The sequence below is a fragment of the Ranitomeya imitator genome, chromosome 1 (genome assembly GCF_032444005.1).
Source record: "Ranitomeya imitator isolate aRanImi1 chromosome 1, aRanImi1.pri, whole genome shotgun sequence".
Lineage (NCBI taxonomy): Eukaryota > Metazoa > Chordata > Amphibia > Anura > Dendrobatidae > Ranitomeya > Ranitomeya imitator.
The window spans coordinates 32,230,443-32,249,690 of record NC_091282.1 but is presented as its reverse complement, the minus strand read 5'-3'; the positions used below and the strand labels follow the sequence as shown (position 1 = coordinate 32,249,690).

General features: G+C 43.7%; 1 protein-coding gene across 5 annotated transcripts in view; it reads left to right on the top strand.

Annotated features, from left to right (window-relative positions):
• NIPBL (NIPBL cohesin loading factor) overlaps positions 1–19,248 on the top strand; it is a 160,944-nt gene that overhangs the window by 117,717 nt on the left and 23,979 nt on the right. For all 5 annotated transcript variants that reach the window (XM_069745944.1, XM_069745943.1, XM_069745947.1 and 2 more), the window contains exons 11-24: positions 14,201–14,383; positions 14,473–14,655; positions 14,787–14,858; positions 14,964–15,053; positions 15,443–15,546; positions 15,640–15,726; positions 15,896–16,124; positions 16,401–16,552; positions 16,652–16,732; positions 17,030–17,130; positions 17,245–17,377; positions 17,513–17,595; positions 17,698–17,830; positions 17,941–18,084. In XM_069745944.1, the coding sequence (XP_069602045.1) occupies positions 14,201–14,383; positions 14,473–14,655; positions 14,787–14,858; positions 14,964–15,053; positions 15,443–15,546; positions 15,640–15,726; positions 15,896–16,124; positions 16,401–16,552; positions 16,652–16,732; positions 17,030–17,130; positions 17,245–17,377; positions 17,513–17,595; positions 17,698–17,830; positions 17,941–18,084 (1,775 nt within the window). The remainder of the gene's footprint in view (positions 1–14,200; positions 14,384–14,472; positions 14,656–14,786; positions 14,859–14,963; positions 15,054–15,442; positions 15,547–15,639; positions 15,727–15,895; positions 16,125–16,400; positions 16,553–16,651; positions 16,733–17,029; positions 17,131–17,244; positions 17,378–17,512; positions 17,596–17,697; positions 17,831–17,940; positions 18,085–19,248) is intronic.

Genomic DNA, 19,248 nt, shown 5'->3' with positions numbered 1-19,248 from the left:
TGCCACATTCTGCAGGCGTGCCTTTTCATCCTACACCCATAGACAGTGATATGGAGTCGCCCCTCCACAGATATGTCAGCATCTTCTCTTCTGGGAAGGAGTTTTAGAGACTTTGGAGGCATTTGTGGGGTCAGACTCTGATATTGGGGGGAGGCCGAGCTCACAATCTCCATTATAGGTGTTATATGGGGCTGAGGTGCCGGCTCTGTGTATGGAGCTTGTGCCCTGGGCTCAGTCATGGGGGACAGATGAGGGTCTTCCCCAAACTGTTCTCACAAAGCTGAAGCCACAATTGTTCTCAACATCTTGTGCTGAAGATTAAGATTCCCCATCACTGGAGCTGAGGGTCCGAGGCCGCCCCCTGATAACCGCACATAGCATTATCCTCCTCCACCACCTGTACAGGGGGCGCAGTGTAGTCAGGGGGGCTGTACCAGTACGGGGGCTCCACTTCATGGCCAAGTCAGGGGGGCTGTACCAGTACGGGGGCTCCACTTCATGGCCAAGTTGCTTTGTTTTGTCTGGACATGGGTTCCAGTACTTTTGTCCGAGTGTGAGATATATACACACACCATATATGTACAGTAGTATTCATACATTGAATATGTGCAATCTACACCCCCTTTTGAAAATGACAGGTTTTGGTCTTGTAATTAAAAAAAAAAAAAATCCAACCGAGAAGAAACATTTCAGAAAAGTTTTCCACCTCTAATGTTGCCCATAATCTCTACAAATCAATAGAAAAATAAGCTGAAATATTTTCGGGTGGAAAAATAAAGAACTAAAATAACATGGTAGCATAAATCTGCACACCCTTAAACTAACTGAAGGGTGAAATTCCTCTTCATCTCCAGCTTTTTTACCTGAGACTTGACTTTTTTTTGCAAAATTGACTGATAATTGGATTTGTTTCTGATTCCCTGCCCTTTGACTAAAGCCCCAGTTCCAGCTGCCGAATAACATTATATATAATATAACATCCCCGAATCTGTGGGCGGCCATCTTCTGCGGAGTGTTGGCTGTGCACCTTATGGGAATTATGGACGAAAACTTCCACCCTGGTCTCATTAGACCATAACACATTTTCCCACAGGCGTTTGACAGACTCGATGTAGGTTTTGGAAAACCATAGTCAGGTTTGGATGCTTTTCTTTGTAAGATAAGGCTTCCATCTTGCCCTCCTCCCCACAGGCCGGACATAATGCAGGACACGACCAGGATCGACCATAAATTCCTGCAGCTCCTGTGTTAATGTTGCGGTTGACCTCTTGACAGCCTCACAGACCAATTTTCCGTTTTCTTGTTTTTTTCCCCCATCATTATTTGAGAGACATCAATTCAAGGTAATGTCACTGTTGTGCCAACTTTCATCTACTCCATGATGTTTCCATGGTTGATCTAAAGCCTCGGAAATATTTAGTACTCTCCTTCTGACAGCAGGGAGATTTCAACAATAAGATCCCTTTGCTGTGTTGTCAGCTGTTTCCAGACCATAGCATCTGCTGTAAAATACAACTGAGAAAATCCATGTGAAACTTTGAGGTTTAATTTTTTTTTTTATTTGCTGATGCCTATTGCCCCGGTGAAAATAAAATGTATATTTACACTTAACCCCTCACTGCGCTGTGAATTATTGATAGCGACGTTTCCTGATTTGCCAGCTTTCTGGGCAGCAGACGACGAGCACTTGATCAGATCAATAATTCATGAACGCCATTCATTTACGGACCGCGCGGTGTTACGTCTCAGCTGTTTGGACACTTTCCCAACAAATTACAAACTACAGGGGAAAAAAAAACAGTTTGTGGACCACCTTTACCTCCACCGCCATTGATCTGGACTCCGAATTTACTACTTATTTTTTTGTTTTTCTTTACAACTTGCAGAAAAGCAGTTACCAGTTGTAATAAAGCTACAAATAAATGGCTGAAGAGCGAGAAATGTGATGGTGACCAGTTTGCCCTTGATTATGTATCTAACTGGGGGCCTTCACTTTTCCTCGTAGTATTGTTTTTCACATCTGATAAAACGAGGCGCTTGTATTAAAATGGTCAGAAAACAGCGTATACAAGTGTATTTCTGACACTGACTTTTTTCGCTTACATGCTGCAGGTAAATGGGGGACCAGCAGTAAAAAGCTGGACTTTGTCGTTTTTATTTTTGTTCCTTTTCATGACTGCTTTGCTGGTCGTATTGCACCCCCCCGTGCTGCAGAGCTGAAATCTCCAGCGCTGCCCATTTTTCGCACTGTCCCTGACCTGATAAAGGATTATTGATCGGTATAAGTATTTTATTCACCAGCTTGATATTTTTGCACAATGCTGTTAATAAATAAATTCTTACTAATTTTCTATTGGCGGAGGAGGTCTCCCATGTACAGGCTATATATTGGGTATTAGTAGACCGATGTGAGCTTACTATGATAGCTAGGAAGTCTTTTTTTTTTTTATTTAAATAGATTTTTATTAACAATATAAAGAAGAACATCAGAATGCCATTTACATTGCATTATATCACATACACATTTTCTTATTTAATAAACCCCAACATTACCCCAACTACCCCCCTCCCCCCTAAGACAGCTCAATCCCAATCTACACCCCTCTGAGGCCTTCTCTGCCTCGTGCAATTTATCCTTATCCAGGTCTTAAGGAACTCGACTTCTATACTCCTCAATCCAATTCAAGCCAAGGAGACCACATTCTATTAAACATTTCTATTTTCCCCCTTTTTTTGTACACCCCCTTTTCCAATTTTAGACCATGTTGTACATATTGGAGAAATTCCCTTCTCGCAGGTGGTTCCGCATTTATCCAATTTCGTGCTATCACTTTCCTGGCCATGTAGAGTAGCCTAGCGATTGCAATCTTCCAAGTATTGTCAACTCCAATTTCTTCCACATATCCCAGCACGCATACTATCGGGTCTCTAAGAACTCTGCACTTATACGCTACTTCAACCCGGCTCAAAACCACCACCCAAAAAGCAGCCAGCCTAGGACACGTCCACATCATGTGATATATTCCTGCATTCTCACTCGCACACCTCGGGCACTCAGAATTGGCACGCAATCCCGCTCTGTATAGCACTTCCGGAGATTTATATACCCTATGCAGAATGTATAGCTGCGAGAGCCTATATGGTTCACTCAAGGATAGTCGCGGAACCCACTCCATCACCGATTCCCAGGTTTCATTTTCCATCGGCCCTACGTCCCTCTCCCACTTAGCTCTCGCCTTTATAGGGAAATCTAGTAAAAACGTGTGCATTAGGTCCTTATACAGAGTGGAAATAACTCCCCTTGTAGTCCCGTCACCACACACATACTCCAACACAATATCATCCTGAATTCTGAAATCCACCTTCTTCTTCTGAGCTCTAAAGGCATGTCTCATCTGCGCATACTGATATTCCCCTGTGGATCGCAAACCAAATTCTACCTGCAATTGGGAAAAGGACTTCAATGCTTGCTGCTGAGTTATCTGGTGAACAAAGCAAATTCCCTTATTCTGCCATTCCATCAGTCCCCCCAAGGCCTCAAATTCCTTTAAATTGTTGTTAGACCATATCGGTGTGAATCTAGTCAACCCTGTAACCCCACGAATCTGCCTTAGTCTATTCCATAGTTTACGAATCAGGAACAGGGTTGGGTATACTTTTCCCAAAGCGCCCAAAGAGCCATCCTCCAAACACCTGACCACCGGTCGTCGGTCCGTCACCTCTTCCATTAGATGTTGTACTGCACTGGATGACGCCCCTCGCGCCCAGCCCTTCAAATGCTGGCTCTGGGCCGCAAGGAAGTATATTTCCGGGTTGGGCAAAGCCAAACCCCCGTCCTCCTTGGGTCGCTGAAGCGTCTCCAGGCTAATACGTGGATATTGTCTTCCCCATATCAAACTTCTAAAAAGGGCGTTAATCTGCCTGAACTTCCCCCGCGGGATCCAAATTGGTGCGTTATGTAGAACATATAGAATTTTTGGCATCAGGACCATTTTAATAAGGTTTACCCTACCGACGACCGATAGATGTAGTTTATTCCAGGCATCTACCTTCGCCTTGAGTACCCCCATAACAGGAGCCAAATTCCTTTGCAGGAACTCCGCAATTGGCACCGAAATCCATATTCCAAGGTATTTAAATTGGGAAACCACCTTTAGCCTCTCATCCCCAACATCCTCACTCACATTCTCTCCTACGTCATCCACCCTAAAAAGAACCAACTTATCCCAATTAATTGTTAGTCCCGACACAGTACCAAATCTCTCAACAATTTCAATGGCCCCTCTTAGTGAATCGTCTGGATCCGCCAGGAACAGCAAAACATCATCCGCGTATAACGCTATTTTTTCCTCTACTTTCCCATACCTAAACCCAGGGACCCTATCAGACTGCCGAATCTTAGCAGCAAGAGGTTCTACAGCCAACGCGAACAGGAGGGGTGAAAGCGGGCATCCCTGCCTAGTACCCCTAGCCAGCCCTATAGGACGAGATAGCTCCCCATTTACTCTAATTCTGGCGGATGGTAATGAGTACAACAGCTGTATTCAGGCCACAAACTGCGGGCCAAACCCCATACATTCCAGCACCTGCCAGAGATATCCCCACTCAACACTGTCAAACGCCTTATGTGCATCCAGCGATACAATCACTCTTCGACCACCGTTATCAGACTCTACCTGCAAATTTACAAATAACCTCCGCAAATTAATCGCCGTGGATCTGTCAGGCATAAAGCCAGATTGGTCCGAATGCACCAGACTTGCAATAACACTAGAGTCGGAGAGCCAACACCTTGGCCAGAAGCTTGACATCAATAGTTAGTAAAGAATTGGGCGGTACGACTCCGGTTTCCCCAAGTCCTTATCCTTCTTTGGAATAACCACTATTATGGCCTCTCTCATAGAGGCTGGCAAGCACCCACAGGACCTAGCTTCCTCCAGTACCATTTTTAATCTAGGAATCAACACTTCTGCCAACCCTTTATAGATCTCAGCGGGTAGCCCATCGACCCCAGGCGCCTTCCCATTAGCCATGGACATCAATGCCCGACTCAATTCCTCCTCAGTGATAGGGGCCTCAAGGCTCTCCCCATCTGCCTCACTCAGTCTCGGCAGATCCAGACCTTCCAAGAAAGTCAGAGTGTCCTCGACCGAATCACCAATCCGAGAGGAATACAAATCTGCATAGAAGTCCGCGAAGGCCCTCAAGATTTCAGGTGTTTCCGTTATTCTACCTCCACTTGCAGAGTCCAAAGAGTGTATATATGAAGAACCTCTCTGAGCAGCAGCCACTACCGACAGCATATGTCCCACTGTTTCTCCCTCCTGATAAAACAATACCCTTTGGAAATCCCGTTTCCTCTCAGCTTTGCCTAACAGAATTTTTTCCAAATAATTTTGTGCGTTTTTCATCCTTCTCTCTGCCTCAGGGGTTCCCAGCGTAGCCATCCCGTCTTCTGCTTCCTTCAACTCCTCAACTGCCGCTTTTTCTGCCTCTCTCGTCCTCCGCTTACACCTACTAATGTCCCTAAACAGTAGTCCCCTCAGATACGCCTTCATTGCATCCCATAGAACGTAAAATCACTGCACTCGTACGATGAAGAGATTCAATTCATGTGGATGCTTTTATTAAGTAAATGTTCAGGTGAGGCGATAAGTACAAAACGTTTCGGCCAGCCCGTGGCCTTGATCACTAAATCGCTGAAACAAATAGAGCGAAAAAAATACTAAATACCTATTCTCAGGACAAAGACAAGATTACATATACATATATACATATATACAGTTCAGAAAACATGCCAATGCTTGTGTTTGAGGAAATAGAAGCCATTTTAGGCTTGACCTAAACATCATTAACAAGGAACCAAAAGGCAAAGGAACAAGAGAGATACAGTACATAATTGGATATAGTAGAGACGGTATGAAAAGATGGTTCAGCGTACCCTAAGGTAGTGGATTCTTCCCTTGTAAGCGCAGATGTTGCTGCTGGGGTGTTCAGCCAAGAGGAAAAAAAGGGGGTTAACAACCTGAAAAGGGTAATGGGAGAGATGAGCGAGGGTGCTTTTATGACCTCAGGTATAGTTATAGGTAGGTATAGTGTGGCCACCATAGGGTGTATGTACTTCACCTTAGTATTAATAATGTTGTGGTTGCCGTGATGAAGGGCAGACTGGTAAATTTCAACGGCTGTATGGGTAGACATGGGTAGATATAGATATATTAGATATTCTGGTGTGTAAAATGAATCAATAAATGATAGAAGGTTACAAGTACATAACTACCTCTGTGCTTTAAGGGACCAGCCTGAGTACAAGTAGGATACCTTGGGAAAGTACAACCAATGATGTAAGGAAATTCGTATGGCTTAGAGGTACAGGTGCTGTAGTTGCCGTGGTATAGGGCAGACAAGTCTACGTACCATATGCTGTATTGACAGATAAAATAACATAAAGCTCTCAGCGTGTAGGTAGAAAAAAGGTTATTCGGGGTATGTTTTACAAATCTATATATACATACATATATGTATAGCTACCTGTGCGCTATAGGAGACCAACCAGAGCAACGCTCGAATATCTTAGAGGAGTTCACCCAGTATTGTGGGAAGATTTGTGTAACTGTGAAGAAGGGCAGTAGGGAGTACGTAAGTCTCTAAGATGCTATTATTAACATGTATGCAGCAGAGAGAAGGAAGAAAAAACTACCTGCTGGGTTGTGGAGCCAGTCAAAGCCAGTGTATAATGTACTAAGCCACCGGAGTAGGGGACCCAATGTCACTAGAAAGAGGAAGGAGTCATGAATATGGCGCTTGGCTAGTGTTTATATAGCATAGGAAACTTATCTGTAAATGGTTGCTCACATCCGTCCTCGGGAGTCCGTGGAGACAGGTAGCCAGGACCAGCGTTGGTGGTCAAGTGAGAAGAGCAGACACTAACCGTGTCACTGCATGGGGTAGCGCTTGTCTAAAGGAGCCCAAAAGGCTCCTATTTATGGTCCCGGGTGAAGATGCGTCCGGGACCAGTGTAGGGACGCCGGCGCATGCGCAATGGCGATTCTGGCCGCTCGCGCGTGCGCAGTGGAAGCAGAACGCATCAGTCTGCCACAGAATGGCTGGGCCTGCGCAGTATATGCAAGCCCAGGCCAGTCGATGACCGAATGGAAGGAGCGCTTGTCCTGTAAGGACAGAAGAGAAAGGGGCAGCGCCGTAGGCGCTGTAGATAGAACGCTACTGTGAGAGGACATAGGTGCTAGTGCGGTGCCTTGTATGTGGACACTTATTAGAAAATGCTGTAGAGATGTGGGGGAGCGCTATGATGAGATAGATTAAGCGCTGTGTATTGAAGCATATTTCATGAGGATACATAATGGGCAGTATAACACGGTCACATAATTAAACATACAAATGCATGGTAGGAGTCCAAACTTAAATGAAATAAATGAAATAAAAGAAATGAACCCATGAAAGAAAAAGGAAAAGAATGAAAAGAATGAAATGAATGAAATAAATAAGAATGGATGAACTAAATGGAAATAAATAAAACTAATGGATACTTCAATGAATGAAGTAATGAAAAAATGAAAAAATAATAATGAAAATGAAATGAAAAATAAACTAAAAAATAAAAAATAAAAATTGATAAAAAGAATTGAAAAAATAATAGAAAAAATAAAAATAAAACTGGGTATTAATAAACTGGCTATGGAGGAACACAATCTTACCGTCTCTATTGTGCCGAAAGGTGAGGCTACTAGTGCAGATGATTAAGTCTAGAGAAAATAAATGAATATATTAAGTCATATTAACCAGTCTATCTCTCGGTTCAATCCCCTAGGGTGAAGGCTATCAAGGGTATAGATCCAGAACGTTTCTCGCTGTTTTAGTAATCGAACATGGTTTCCTCCCCTTCTTGGGCGAGGTACTCTTTCTATAATCTGAAACCTAAGTTGTGACACATTGTGTCTTGCCTCCTTGAAATGCAGTGGTAATGGTAACCAGGTTTTTTCGCATCTAATGGTGGATTTGTGGCTAGATATTCTATCTTTAATGGCCTGAGTCGTTTCTCCCACATATAGTAATCCGCATGGGCACTTGATGATGTAGACCACATAGTTTGTGTCACAAGTGTAGTGTTCCTTAATGGGATATGACTTCCCGGTCCGTGGGTGGACCACCTCATTGCCTTTAATAACGTTATTTGCCTTTAACGTTATTAAAGGCAATGAGGTGGTCCACCCACGGACCGGGAAGTCATATCCCATTAAGGAACACTACACTTGTGACACAAACTATGTGGTCTACATCATCAAGTGCCCATGCGGATTACTATATGTGGGAGAAACGACTCAGGCCATTAAAGATAGAATATCTAGCCACAAATCCACCATTAGATGCGAAAAAACCTGGTTACCATTACCACTGCATTTCAAGGAGGCAAGACACAATGTGTCACAACTTAGGTTTCAGATTATAGAAAGAGTACCTCGCCCAAGAAGGGGAGGAAACCATGTTCGATTACTAAAACAGCGAGAAACGTTCTGGATCTATACCCTTGATAGCCTTCACCCTAGGGGATTGAACCGAGAGATAGACTGGTTAATATGACTTAATATATTCATTTATTTTCTCTAGACTTAATCATCTGCACTAGTAGCCTCACCTTTCGGCACAATAGAGACGGTAAGATTGTGTTCCTCCATAGCCAGTTTATTAATACCCAGTTTTATTTTTATTTTTTCTATTATTTTTTCAATTCTTTTTATCAATTTTTATTTTTTATTTTTTAGTTTATTTTTCATTTCATTTTCATTATTATTTTTTCATTTTTTCATTACTTCATTCATTGAAGTATCCATTAGTTTTATTTATTTCCATTTAGTTCATCCATTCTTATTTATTTCATTCATTTCATTCTTTTCATTCTTTTCCTTTTTCTTTCATGGGTTCATTTCTTTTATTTCATTTATTTCATTTAAGTTTGGACTCCTACCATGCATTTGTATGTTTAATTATGTGACCGTGTTATACTGCCCATTATGTATCCTCATGAAATATGCTTCAATACACAGCGCTTAATCTATCTCATCATAGCGCTCCCCCACATCTCTACAGCATTTTCTAATAAGTGTCCACATACAAGGCACCGCACTAGCACCTATGTCCTCTCACAGTAGCGTTCTATCTACAGCGCCTACGGCGCTGCCCCTTTCTCTTCTGTCCTTACAGGACAAGCGCTCCTTCCATTCGGTCATCGACTGGCCTGGGCTTGCATATACTGCGCAGGCCCAGCCATTCTGTGGCAGACTGATGCGTTCTGCTTCCACTGCGCACGCGCGAGCGGCCAGAATCGCCATTGCGCATGCGCCGGCGTCCCTACACTGGTCCCGGACGCATCTTCACCCGGGACCATAAATAGGAGCCTTTTGGGCTCCTTTAGACAAGCGCTACCCCATGCAGTGACACGGTTAGTGTCTGCTCTTCTCACTTGACCACCAACGCTGGTCCTGGCTACCTGTCTCCACGGACTCCCGAGGACGGATGTGAGCAACCATTTACAGATAAGTTTCCTATGCTATATAAACACTAGCCAAGCGCCATATTCATGACTCCTTCCTCTTTCTAGTGACATTGGGTCCCCTACTCCGGTGGCTTAGTACATTATACACTGGCTTTGACTGGCTCCACAACCCAGCAGGTAGTTTTTTCTTCCTTCTCTCTGCTGCATACATGTTAATAATAGCATCTTAGAGACTTACGTACTCCCTACTGCCCTTCTTCACAGTTACACAAATCTTCCCACAATACTGGGTGAACTCCTCTAAGATATTCGAGCGTTGCTCTGGTTGGTCTCCTATAGCGCACAGGTAGCTATACATATATGTATGTATATATAGATTTGTAAAACATACCCCGAATAACCTTTTTTCTACCTACACGCTGAGAGCTTTATGTTATTTTATCTGTCAATACAGCATATGGTACGTAGACTTGTCTGCCCTATACCACGGCAACTACAGCACCTGTACCTCTAAGCCATACGAATTTCCTTACATCATTGGTTGTACTTTCCCAAGGTATCCTACTTGTACTCAGGCTGGTCCCTTAAAGCACAGAGGTAGTTATGTACTTGTAACCTTCTATCATTTATTGATTCATTTTACACACCAGAATATCTAATATATCTATATCTACCCATGTCTACCCATACAGCCGTTGAAATTTACCAGTCTGCCCTTCATCACGGCAACCACAACATTATTAATACTAAGGTGAAGTACATACACCCTATGGTGGCCACACTATACCTACCTATAACTATACCTGAGGTCATAAAAGCACCCTCGCTCATCTCTCCCATTACCCTTTTCAGGTTGTTAACCCCCTTTTTTTCCTCTTGGCTGAACACCCCAGCAGCAACATCTGCGCTTACAAGGGAAGAATCCACTACCTTAGGGTACGCTGAACCATCTTTTCATACCGTCTCTACTATATCCAATTATGTACTGTATCTCTCTTGTTCCTTTGCCTTTTGGTTCCTTGTTAATGATGTTTAGGTCAAGCCTAAAATGGCTTCTATTTCCTCAAACACAAGCATTGGCATGTTTTCTGAACTGTATATATGTATATATGTATATGTAATCTTGTCTTTGTCCTGAGAATAGGTATTTAGTATTTTTTTCGCTCTATTTATTTCAGCGATTTAGTGATCAAGGCCACGGGCTGGCCGAAACGTTTTGTACTTATCGCCTCACCTGAACATTTACTTAATAAAAGCATCCACATGAATTGAATCTCTTCATCGTACGAGTGCAGTGATTTTACGTTCTATGATTGAGAGGACCACGGGTTCCGTTCATTTGCACCGTCACCTTCAGAACTGTCGAGTGCTAGCCTTCTGTAATTCTCTATTTCATTGCATCCCAGATTGTAAGAGCATCAGTACTTCCATCATTTAAGAGAGAGAATTCCGCCACCTCCCGTCCTATACTTTCCAACTCAATACTCTGTAACCAATTAGGATGAATCTTCCATTCTCTCCCACTTAGCGAGCGAGCCCCCTCCAATCTAACCTCTACTTCAATTGGACTATGGTCCGACAAGGCCCTTGGCAGATATCTCACCTCCCCAACCAGTGTGTCCAAAATCCTGTTACCCAGAGCCATATCAATCCTACAGAGCGTGGCATGCGCCGGTGAATAACATGAGTACCCTCTCTCTCCAATATGTCTGACCCTCCAAAGATCAATCATACCTATCTCCTGTATATAGGTGCCAAATGTTGTTATGTGTCCCTCCGACCTATTCTGAGTATTTTTATTTTTGTCCCAGTAGTCATCACAGATGTTATTTAGATCCCCGATAATTATTAACGGTGCCGGCCCCCATCTTTCCACTCGCTCCATTGCTTCTCTAATTTTCCTGCTAGAGTAGGGAGGCGGAATATACATCGCGGCAACACACAGCATCACTCCATACAATATACACCGTATTAGTACATACTGCCCCTCCACATCCACATATACCTTCACCTCCTCATACTGAACTCCCGCTGGAACCAAGATTGAGACTCCTCTTGCATACGTGGAGAAGGTAGAGTGATATCCCTTCTGAATCCACCGTCTATTCAGAACATCCACCTTCTCCCTTACCAAATGCGTCTCCAGCAAGCAAATCATTGAGGCCCGTTGGTCTCTTGCATATTGCAAACACGCTGCACGTCTAGATTTCTCCCCTAGGCCTCTCACATTCCAGCTCAAAATTTTAAAACGGGTCCCCATCACTTGACTCATCTTTACTAAAAGTATCATCATTTTTGAGCACAAGCTGTCTAACTACCCTCCCCCCCCCCTCCCAACTCCCCCTCCCACCCATCCCCCCTCACATCTAACCATTCCACCTCTCTCCAAGAGTGGGGCATCATCGCCCATAGCGAACACTCCGTTTGGCGTTACCTTCCCAACCCTCCTCCCACCACTGTACATAACAGGATTTCAGACATTTTGAAAAATAACGTGTCTCAAAGTATTTTAACGTAGAATTATTTACACACGCAAGAAACCTGCATACACTTAAAATATGCCGCTTACCCTTCCTCCCTCCTTCCCAGCAGCCATTACACTCTCCCTTTAACTTTAACTGAGTATAATCCAGCTCCCTTCTTCACCACCCATACCCCCTAGTTTGTCAATCACATGACTCTATGCCCACTGACAAATAGATAACCAAAATCAGACTCTTCCCACAGTTTCAGTCTCCTTTATAGCTAGGAAGTCTTATGATGGACCCGATACCTCCATGCCAGGTGGTCCGCTACCATTATCTCTGTATTGTTTGTAGTGGTCATTCTCTGGGGCCGCAGCTCAGATCATATTCACCTCAATAGGAGCCGAGGTGCAGTAACGATCTAATGGTCCCCTTAGGGGACTTAAAGCTGCAATCTTGTATAATACATAGCAGTACATCAGCACTGCTCTGTATAGTGAAAATCACAATCTCCTACGAACGTCAGCTTACAGGGTGGCTTTCAAAGGAGGATCGTAATGACGGGCATGGGGGTCTTCAGCAGACCTCCCAGCTGTCAGGGCAACCCATCAGTTGATTAGGGCTACTTTCACACTGGCGGGTTTTTTTTTTAAATACGTCGCAATGCGTCGTTTAGGGGAAAAAACGCATCCTTCAAAGTTGTTTGCAGGATGCGTTTTTGCCCCATAGAGTTACATTACCGACGTATTGACACACGTCGCAACTGTCTTGCGACAGTTGTGGCGGACCGCCAGGAGCAAAAAACGTTAAATGTAACGTTTTTTGCAGCCGACGGACCGCTTTTTCCGCCCCCACCTCCTCGCACCTCACAATGGGGCAGCGGATGCGCCGGATAAATGCATCCGCTGCACCCGTTGTGCGGCACAACAAACGCGAGCGTCGGAATCTCGGCCCGACGCAATGCGACGGGCCGAATCCGACGCTAGTGTGAAAGTAGCCTAAATCATGTGCGGGCTTGCACGCCGGGCCGCATCAAAGCTAGACACGACTCTTGACTACATCAAACGTCTTAAGCAGCATTACAAGACAACTTGAAAACCCTCTAAAACATTACCAGATCAAAAGTGGCCATTTTTTCTCTCACCTTTTTAAATCCAAAATTTGGTTCCAGATATCTGGCGCCTTTTTATTCCGCCTCGTATATCTAATTTTTGTTCCTTTCCAATAGGGCATTGCTCACATATACAGAGCAACCTAAAGGGTGCGCCCAAGTTCATACAAATAAGCATATCGGACAGAGATTAATGTCACAAACTACTATGGAGTGTGACAAAGAAATCCTGTGTGTGTATGTATATATATGTATATCTGTGCGTGTGTGTGTATATATATATATATATAGATATATCTATCTATATATATATATATATATATATATATATATATATATATATACACACATACATATACACACACACACACACACACACACACACACACATATATATATATATATATATAGATATATATAGATATATAGATATAGATATATATAAAATATCTCACATCCACAGGAGAGGTGGTAAATGCGTGAGTGCGGGGTCTCACGGTCCATTTTAATAATTTGGTGGTCTCGTTTGTGCATCATCTTTTGCCTGTGGAGGTGGTCGGGTACATAGCAGTAGGGTGGAGCAGTAGACAGCGGCATTGACACTGAATCACACAAACATGTCCCTGAGGGTATGTACACACGTTCAGGAATTTTCGCGTTTTTTTGCGATAAAAACGCATACATATGCATCCTATCATTTAGAATGCATTCCGCAATCTTTGTGCACATGATGCGTCGTCTCCCCCCCCCCCCCCAGAAGAAACGCATCGCGGTAAAAAAAAAAAAAAAAAAAAGCAGCATGTTCATTAATTTTGTGGATTTTTCGCGTTTTTCTCGCTATTTAATGCATTGGGAAAAAACACGAAAAAAACAAAAACCCGCATGTGGATTTCTGGCAGAAATGTCCGGTTTTTGTCAGGAAATTTCTGCAAGAAATCCTGAACGTGTGCACATACCCTTAGGATTTTTTTCCCTTCTTTTCAGTGATTCGGCGGTCACTCTTGCGCACCTATGCTCCTTTCATGGCAGGGAGTCTGAGGAAAATGGCTGCTCCTTCTGCACCCAGTAATAATTTAGATGATAACTAAGGTATATTTTCTATGTTTCATGCAGGGGGCATTGACCAATCTGTTCTGAAAGAGCTCCCCCCAGAACTGGTGGCAGAAATCGAGTCGTCCATGCCAATCTGTGAACGTGTAAAAATGAATAAACGGAAGCGGAGCACGGTCAACGAGAAGCCCAAATACGCCGAGATCAGCTCCGACGAGGACAACGAAAGCGAAGACGACTTTGAGCGTAAGGGGCTGTAATCTCTGATGTCGTCTTAAAAACTTTTTTTTATATAACTTTAAACAACGTTCTATAAAATATTAAATCTCTTTCAGCTTCTAAAAAACGAAACAAAAAGGATAAGGGTGATCAGGAGTGGAAATTCGAAGAAAGGGAGCGTCGAAGTTCAGGGGATCACAGGCGGAGCGGGAACGATAACAGACGGAGCAGCCGGTACAGAGATCGCAGTCCTGAAGACTCCGAGATGGAGGATTCTCCACCACCAAGCCTCAGTGAAGGCAAGGAAATGTTGGGAATTTTTACCCAAACCTGTCCCCCTCTTGATTGCAATATGCCTTAAATTTGGCCTGCATGACACAGTGGACCATAATGCTCATCATCCAGATTTTTATTTTATTTTTTTCCCCAGTTGCTCGAAGAATGAAGAAGAAAGAACGTCAGAAGAAAAGGAAAGCGTACGAGCCCAAGCTTACACCAGAAGGTGAGACATATTCGCAATTAGTATAATTGACTACGTATATTTTAGATTCCCCCCCTGTATTGAATATTTTTGCAAATAATTTGCCCTTTGTATTTTCTTTTGCAGAAATGATGGATTCCTCCACATTTAAGAGGTTTTCAGCGGCGGTAGAAACGATATTGGAAAATTTAGAAGATATGGATTTTAGCAGTTTTGGTAATTTTTGCAGACCTGACTGGCACGATTATTAGCCTTACTCTATAATGTTTAATTAAAGGAGTTTTGTCATCATAAAATAAATAGAATTGCAAAGTTTTTGTAGAATAAAAAAGACAATTTAGCTCTTAAAAAAAAAAAAAAAATCCACTCTGTTCTCAATAACGGGTGGATGTTTATTAATGTTGTAGTTCTCATTGTGTAGGCTACCAGCCACCTCTGCGATCTATCAGAGGTGGACGGTGTCCTGCACATGGAGCGCAGCGCTGATCTGGAACTGCCGATATCACTGAATTCAGCCATCTCTAGTGTCAGTCTATGTCCGATGCTGCAGAGATAGTGCACAGTTCTGCCCAGCAGCGCCTAAAAGTACAATTTATTTCTCATAGGTGACGATGAAGAGATCCCTGCTGACCTCCTGTTGGGTAAACACCAACTCAATGAGCTTGGCAGCGAGTCGGCAAAAATAAAGGCAATGGGCATCATGAATAAAGTAAGAAGGTGTCCTCATGTATACACACTGTCTTTCAGGCCTCTCTTGGCATGATGTCATTATATATATATATATATATTTTTTTATTTTCAGATTTCTTCAGAAAAAATGGTCAAGATACTTGGGATTCTGGAGAAGAACATCCAGGATGGCGCCAAACTTTCAACCATGCTGAATCATGTAAGTGGTCGTTTTAGCTGCCCTTGCGGGCACACATGGATGACCTATCTGAGGAGTAAAGCAATCCATGTCAGTCCTGAATATCCTCCAGTGCGGTGATACTACACAGCTACGCTTTCCTAAATTTAAAGTGTTTGACTTTGGCCCCCTTTTTCTTCTTCTTCTCTAGAACGATACAGAGGATGAGGAAAAGTTGTGGCGAGATCTGATCATGGAGCGAGTTACCAAATCTGCCGACGCCTGCCTGACAGCGATCAACATTATGACATCCCCCAGCATGCCCAAGGCGGTCTACATCGAGGACGTCATCGAGCGCATCCTTCAGTACACTAAATTCCATTTACAAAACACACTTTACCCGCAGTACGATCCGGTCTATAGGGTCGATCCACACGGAGGTGAGACGGCGAGTAGTGATATTTGCTGCATAGCCATGTATGCTACATGATACAGCCGTGTTATATATGGATACACTGCCTTATTTCTGTCATAATACCATGTTGCATGTTTTCTTGGGAGTTTATCCATTTCTTTCTAAATATAAATATATATATATTTTTGCAAAAAATGACTTGTTTTAGCAATTTCTTTTGTCATTTTTTTTTTTTTTTTTTAGAAAAGTTTGCTAGTTTATTTACAATGAATGTTCTTTTTTTTTTTTTTTTTTATTGCAGGGGGACTGATGAGCTCAAGAGCCAAACGTGCAAAATGTTCAACCCACAAGCAGAGGGTGATTGTTATGCTGTACAACAAGGTGTGCGACATTGTGGCCAGTCTGTCCGAACTCCTAGAGATACAGCTGCTGACGGACACAACCATCCTGCAGGTAAAGGCCGTATTCTGGTCATGTACATATTTTGCAGAGCCGTTTAGCAAGCTGTCTAGTCATTGTATTATTTGTGTACTCATTATATTCTTCCCACAGGTGTCATCAATGGGGATTACGCCGTTCTTCGTGGAGAACGTCAGCGAGCTGCAACTGTGTGCCATCAAGCTGGTCACTGCGGTAAGAAGCTGTGGTTTGTTTTGGGGTTTTTTTGGTGATGGCTTTAGCGAATATAGGACTTTCCGAGCATGGCAACTTCACTTATAGCTTAAAATGGGGTAACCAGACAAAATGGTATTTCATTTTACAGTGCAAGGCCCATTAAAGAAGTCTTCCTCCCGGTGCTACAGATACTGTGCGGTGCAGAGACCCTCCTTTGTCGTGGCAGATGGGCTCTAGCAGAACCCCACCTGTCAGATCCTTATCCCCCCATGTCTGTGGAGGTCTAGCTAACTTTATATTTTGCATTTCTCACAGGTATTTTCCAGGTACGAAAAACACAGACAGCTGATCTTGGAGGAGCTGTTCACCTCTCTTGCAAGACTGCCAACAAGTAAAAGAAGCCTAAGGAATTTTAGGTACTCCTGATTTTTTTTTTTTTTTTACCGTTGTGGGGATTTCTGTAAATTAAGTTCCTTTATTTGCAGTTTTGCCTAATCATCTGCTGATATATGATCGATTTACATCTGTAGGTTAAACAGCAGCGATGACGACGGGGAAGCCATGTACATCCAAATGGTGACGGCGCTGGTCCTGCAGCTCATACAGTGCGTGGTGCACCTGCCGTCTGATAGAGAGCATGCAGAAGAGGAGTCAAACAAGAAGGTAGGGCATCTTGGATCCTACCAAAACTTGTTTTCTGGGGGGGGGGGGGGGTGTATGTATATATATGTATATGCAATTTCTCTGATTTCTCCTATTCCCATCAATCTGTTTTTTGGGGGTTTTTTTCCATTCCAGATCGACCAAGATGTGTTTATCACCAACTCATATGAAACTGCCATGCGGACTGCACAGAATTTTCTATCCATTTTTCTGAAAAAGTGAGTATGAAGGTGGCTTTATTTTATCTCCCACCAGAAGAATGTGATGTACAAGTCTGTCGCTAATTTGCATGTATTATAATGAGCCGTTCTTTCTCGTAGGTGCGGGAGTAAGCAGGGGGAGGAGGACTACAGGCCGCTGTTCGAAAACTTTGTCCAGGACCTCCTTTCTACTGTAAATAAGCCCGAGTGGCCGGCCGCTGAGCTCTTGCTGAGTTTGCTCGGTCGTCTTTTGGTAGGTCTCTTTCATTGATACCGAATAAATTGCTGAATTATGTCAACATTCAAAGTCATCTGCTGTTGGCCGAGTCACATAATTTCTAAAGATGTCATCGCTCGTCGCAGGTTCATCAGTTCAGTAACAAGTCTACAGAGATGGCGCTGCGTGTGGCTTCGTTGGACTACTTGGGTACTGTAGCTGCGCGACTCAGAAAGGACGCAGTCAGCAGCAAGATGGACCAAGGGTCGATAGACCGAATACTAAAGCAGGTAAAAGTTGGGCCTAAGATATATCGATAGAACATTCAATACTGTGCAAAAGTTTTAGGCAGGAGCAGAAAAAGTTTATCATTAGTGAAAGAAAAGACAGGATGATGTGGGGTTGCTACAGAATACATTTGGAGACAATCAGATGGGCAGTGATGATGGGCAAGTATATGACTGTATTTCTCAGCATTAATAATACATAGAAATGGGCGACGTTCAGGACCATAGACAAAGCGGTCGGCCTAAGAAACTTAGTGCAGCAGATGATCCACCATGCATAGTTTCCTGGGAAGTTGGAATATGCCCAGCAGTGCCATCAGCTACTAACTGGCTGAAACTAGTGAAACCAGCTACATCCATCTACTATTTGGAGAAGAAATTAAACCAAAAACCAGACCTTCCATGTGGAATCAAGGCTAAGTGACCCGTAAACCTAGGAACACCAGGGTGCAAAAAAAAAAAAAAGGCAGCAGGTGCTCTGGACAGAAAACTGAAATATTTGGCTTTAAGAGAAGCAGATGGCTCACCGAAGGGCTGGAGATTGGGACAATAATGAGGGTCTGCAGAAGCAGTGATGCCCAGTGGAGGGTCCTGCAAGTTTGGGGCTGCATTTCAGCAAATGACATTTTTGTGGGTAAAATTTGTATTTAAGGAGCATTGAAACCTTTCTGTACAACCACAGTGTGTGACCCAGCGCTGCTGATATGGGTGCAGTGTATGCCTGTGACCCAGGACTGCTGATTTCGGTGCAGTGTGTGCCTGTGACCCAGGACTGCTGATTTCGGTGCAGTGTGTGCCTGTGACCCAGCGGTGCCGATATGGGTGCAGTGTGTGCCTGTGACCCAGCGGTGCCGATATGGGTGCAGTGTGTGCCTGTGACCTAGCGGTGCTGATATGGGTGCAGTGTGTGCCTGTGACCCAGCGGTGCCGATATGGGTGCAGTGTGTGCCTGTGACCCAGCGGTGCTGATTTGGGTGCAGTGTGTGCCTGTGACCCAGCGGTGCTGATATGGGTGCAGTGTGTGCCGGTGACCCAGCGGTGCTGATTTGGGTGCAGTGTGTGCCTGTGACCCAGCGGTGCCGATATGGGTGCAGTGTGTGCCTGTGACCCAGCGGTGCTGATTTGGGTGCAGTGTGTGCCTGTGACCCAGCGGTGCTGATTTGGGTG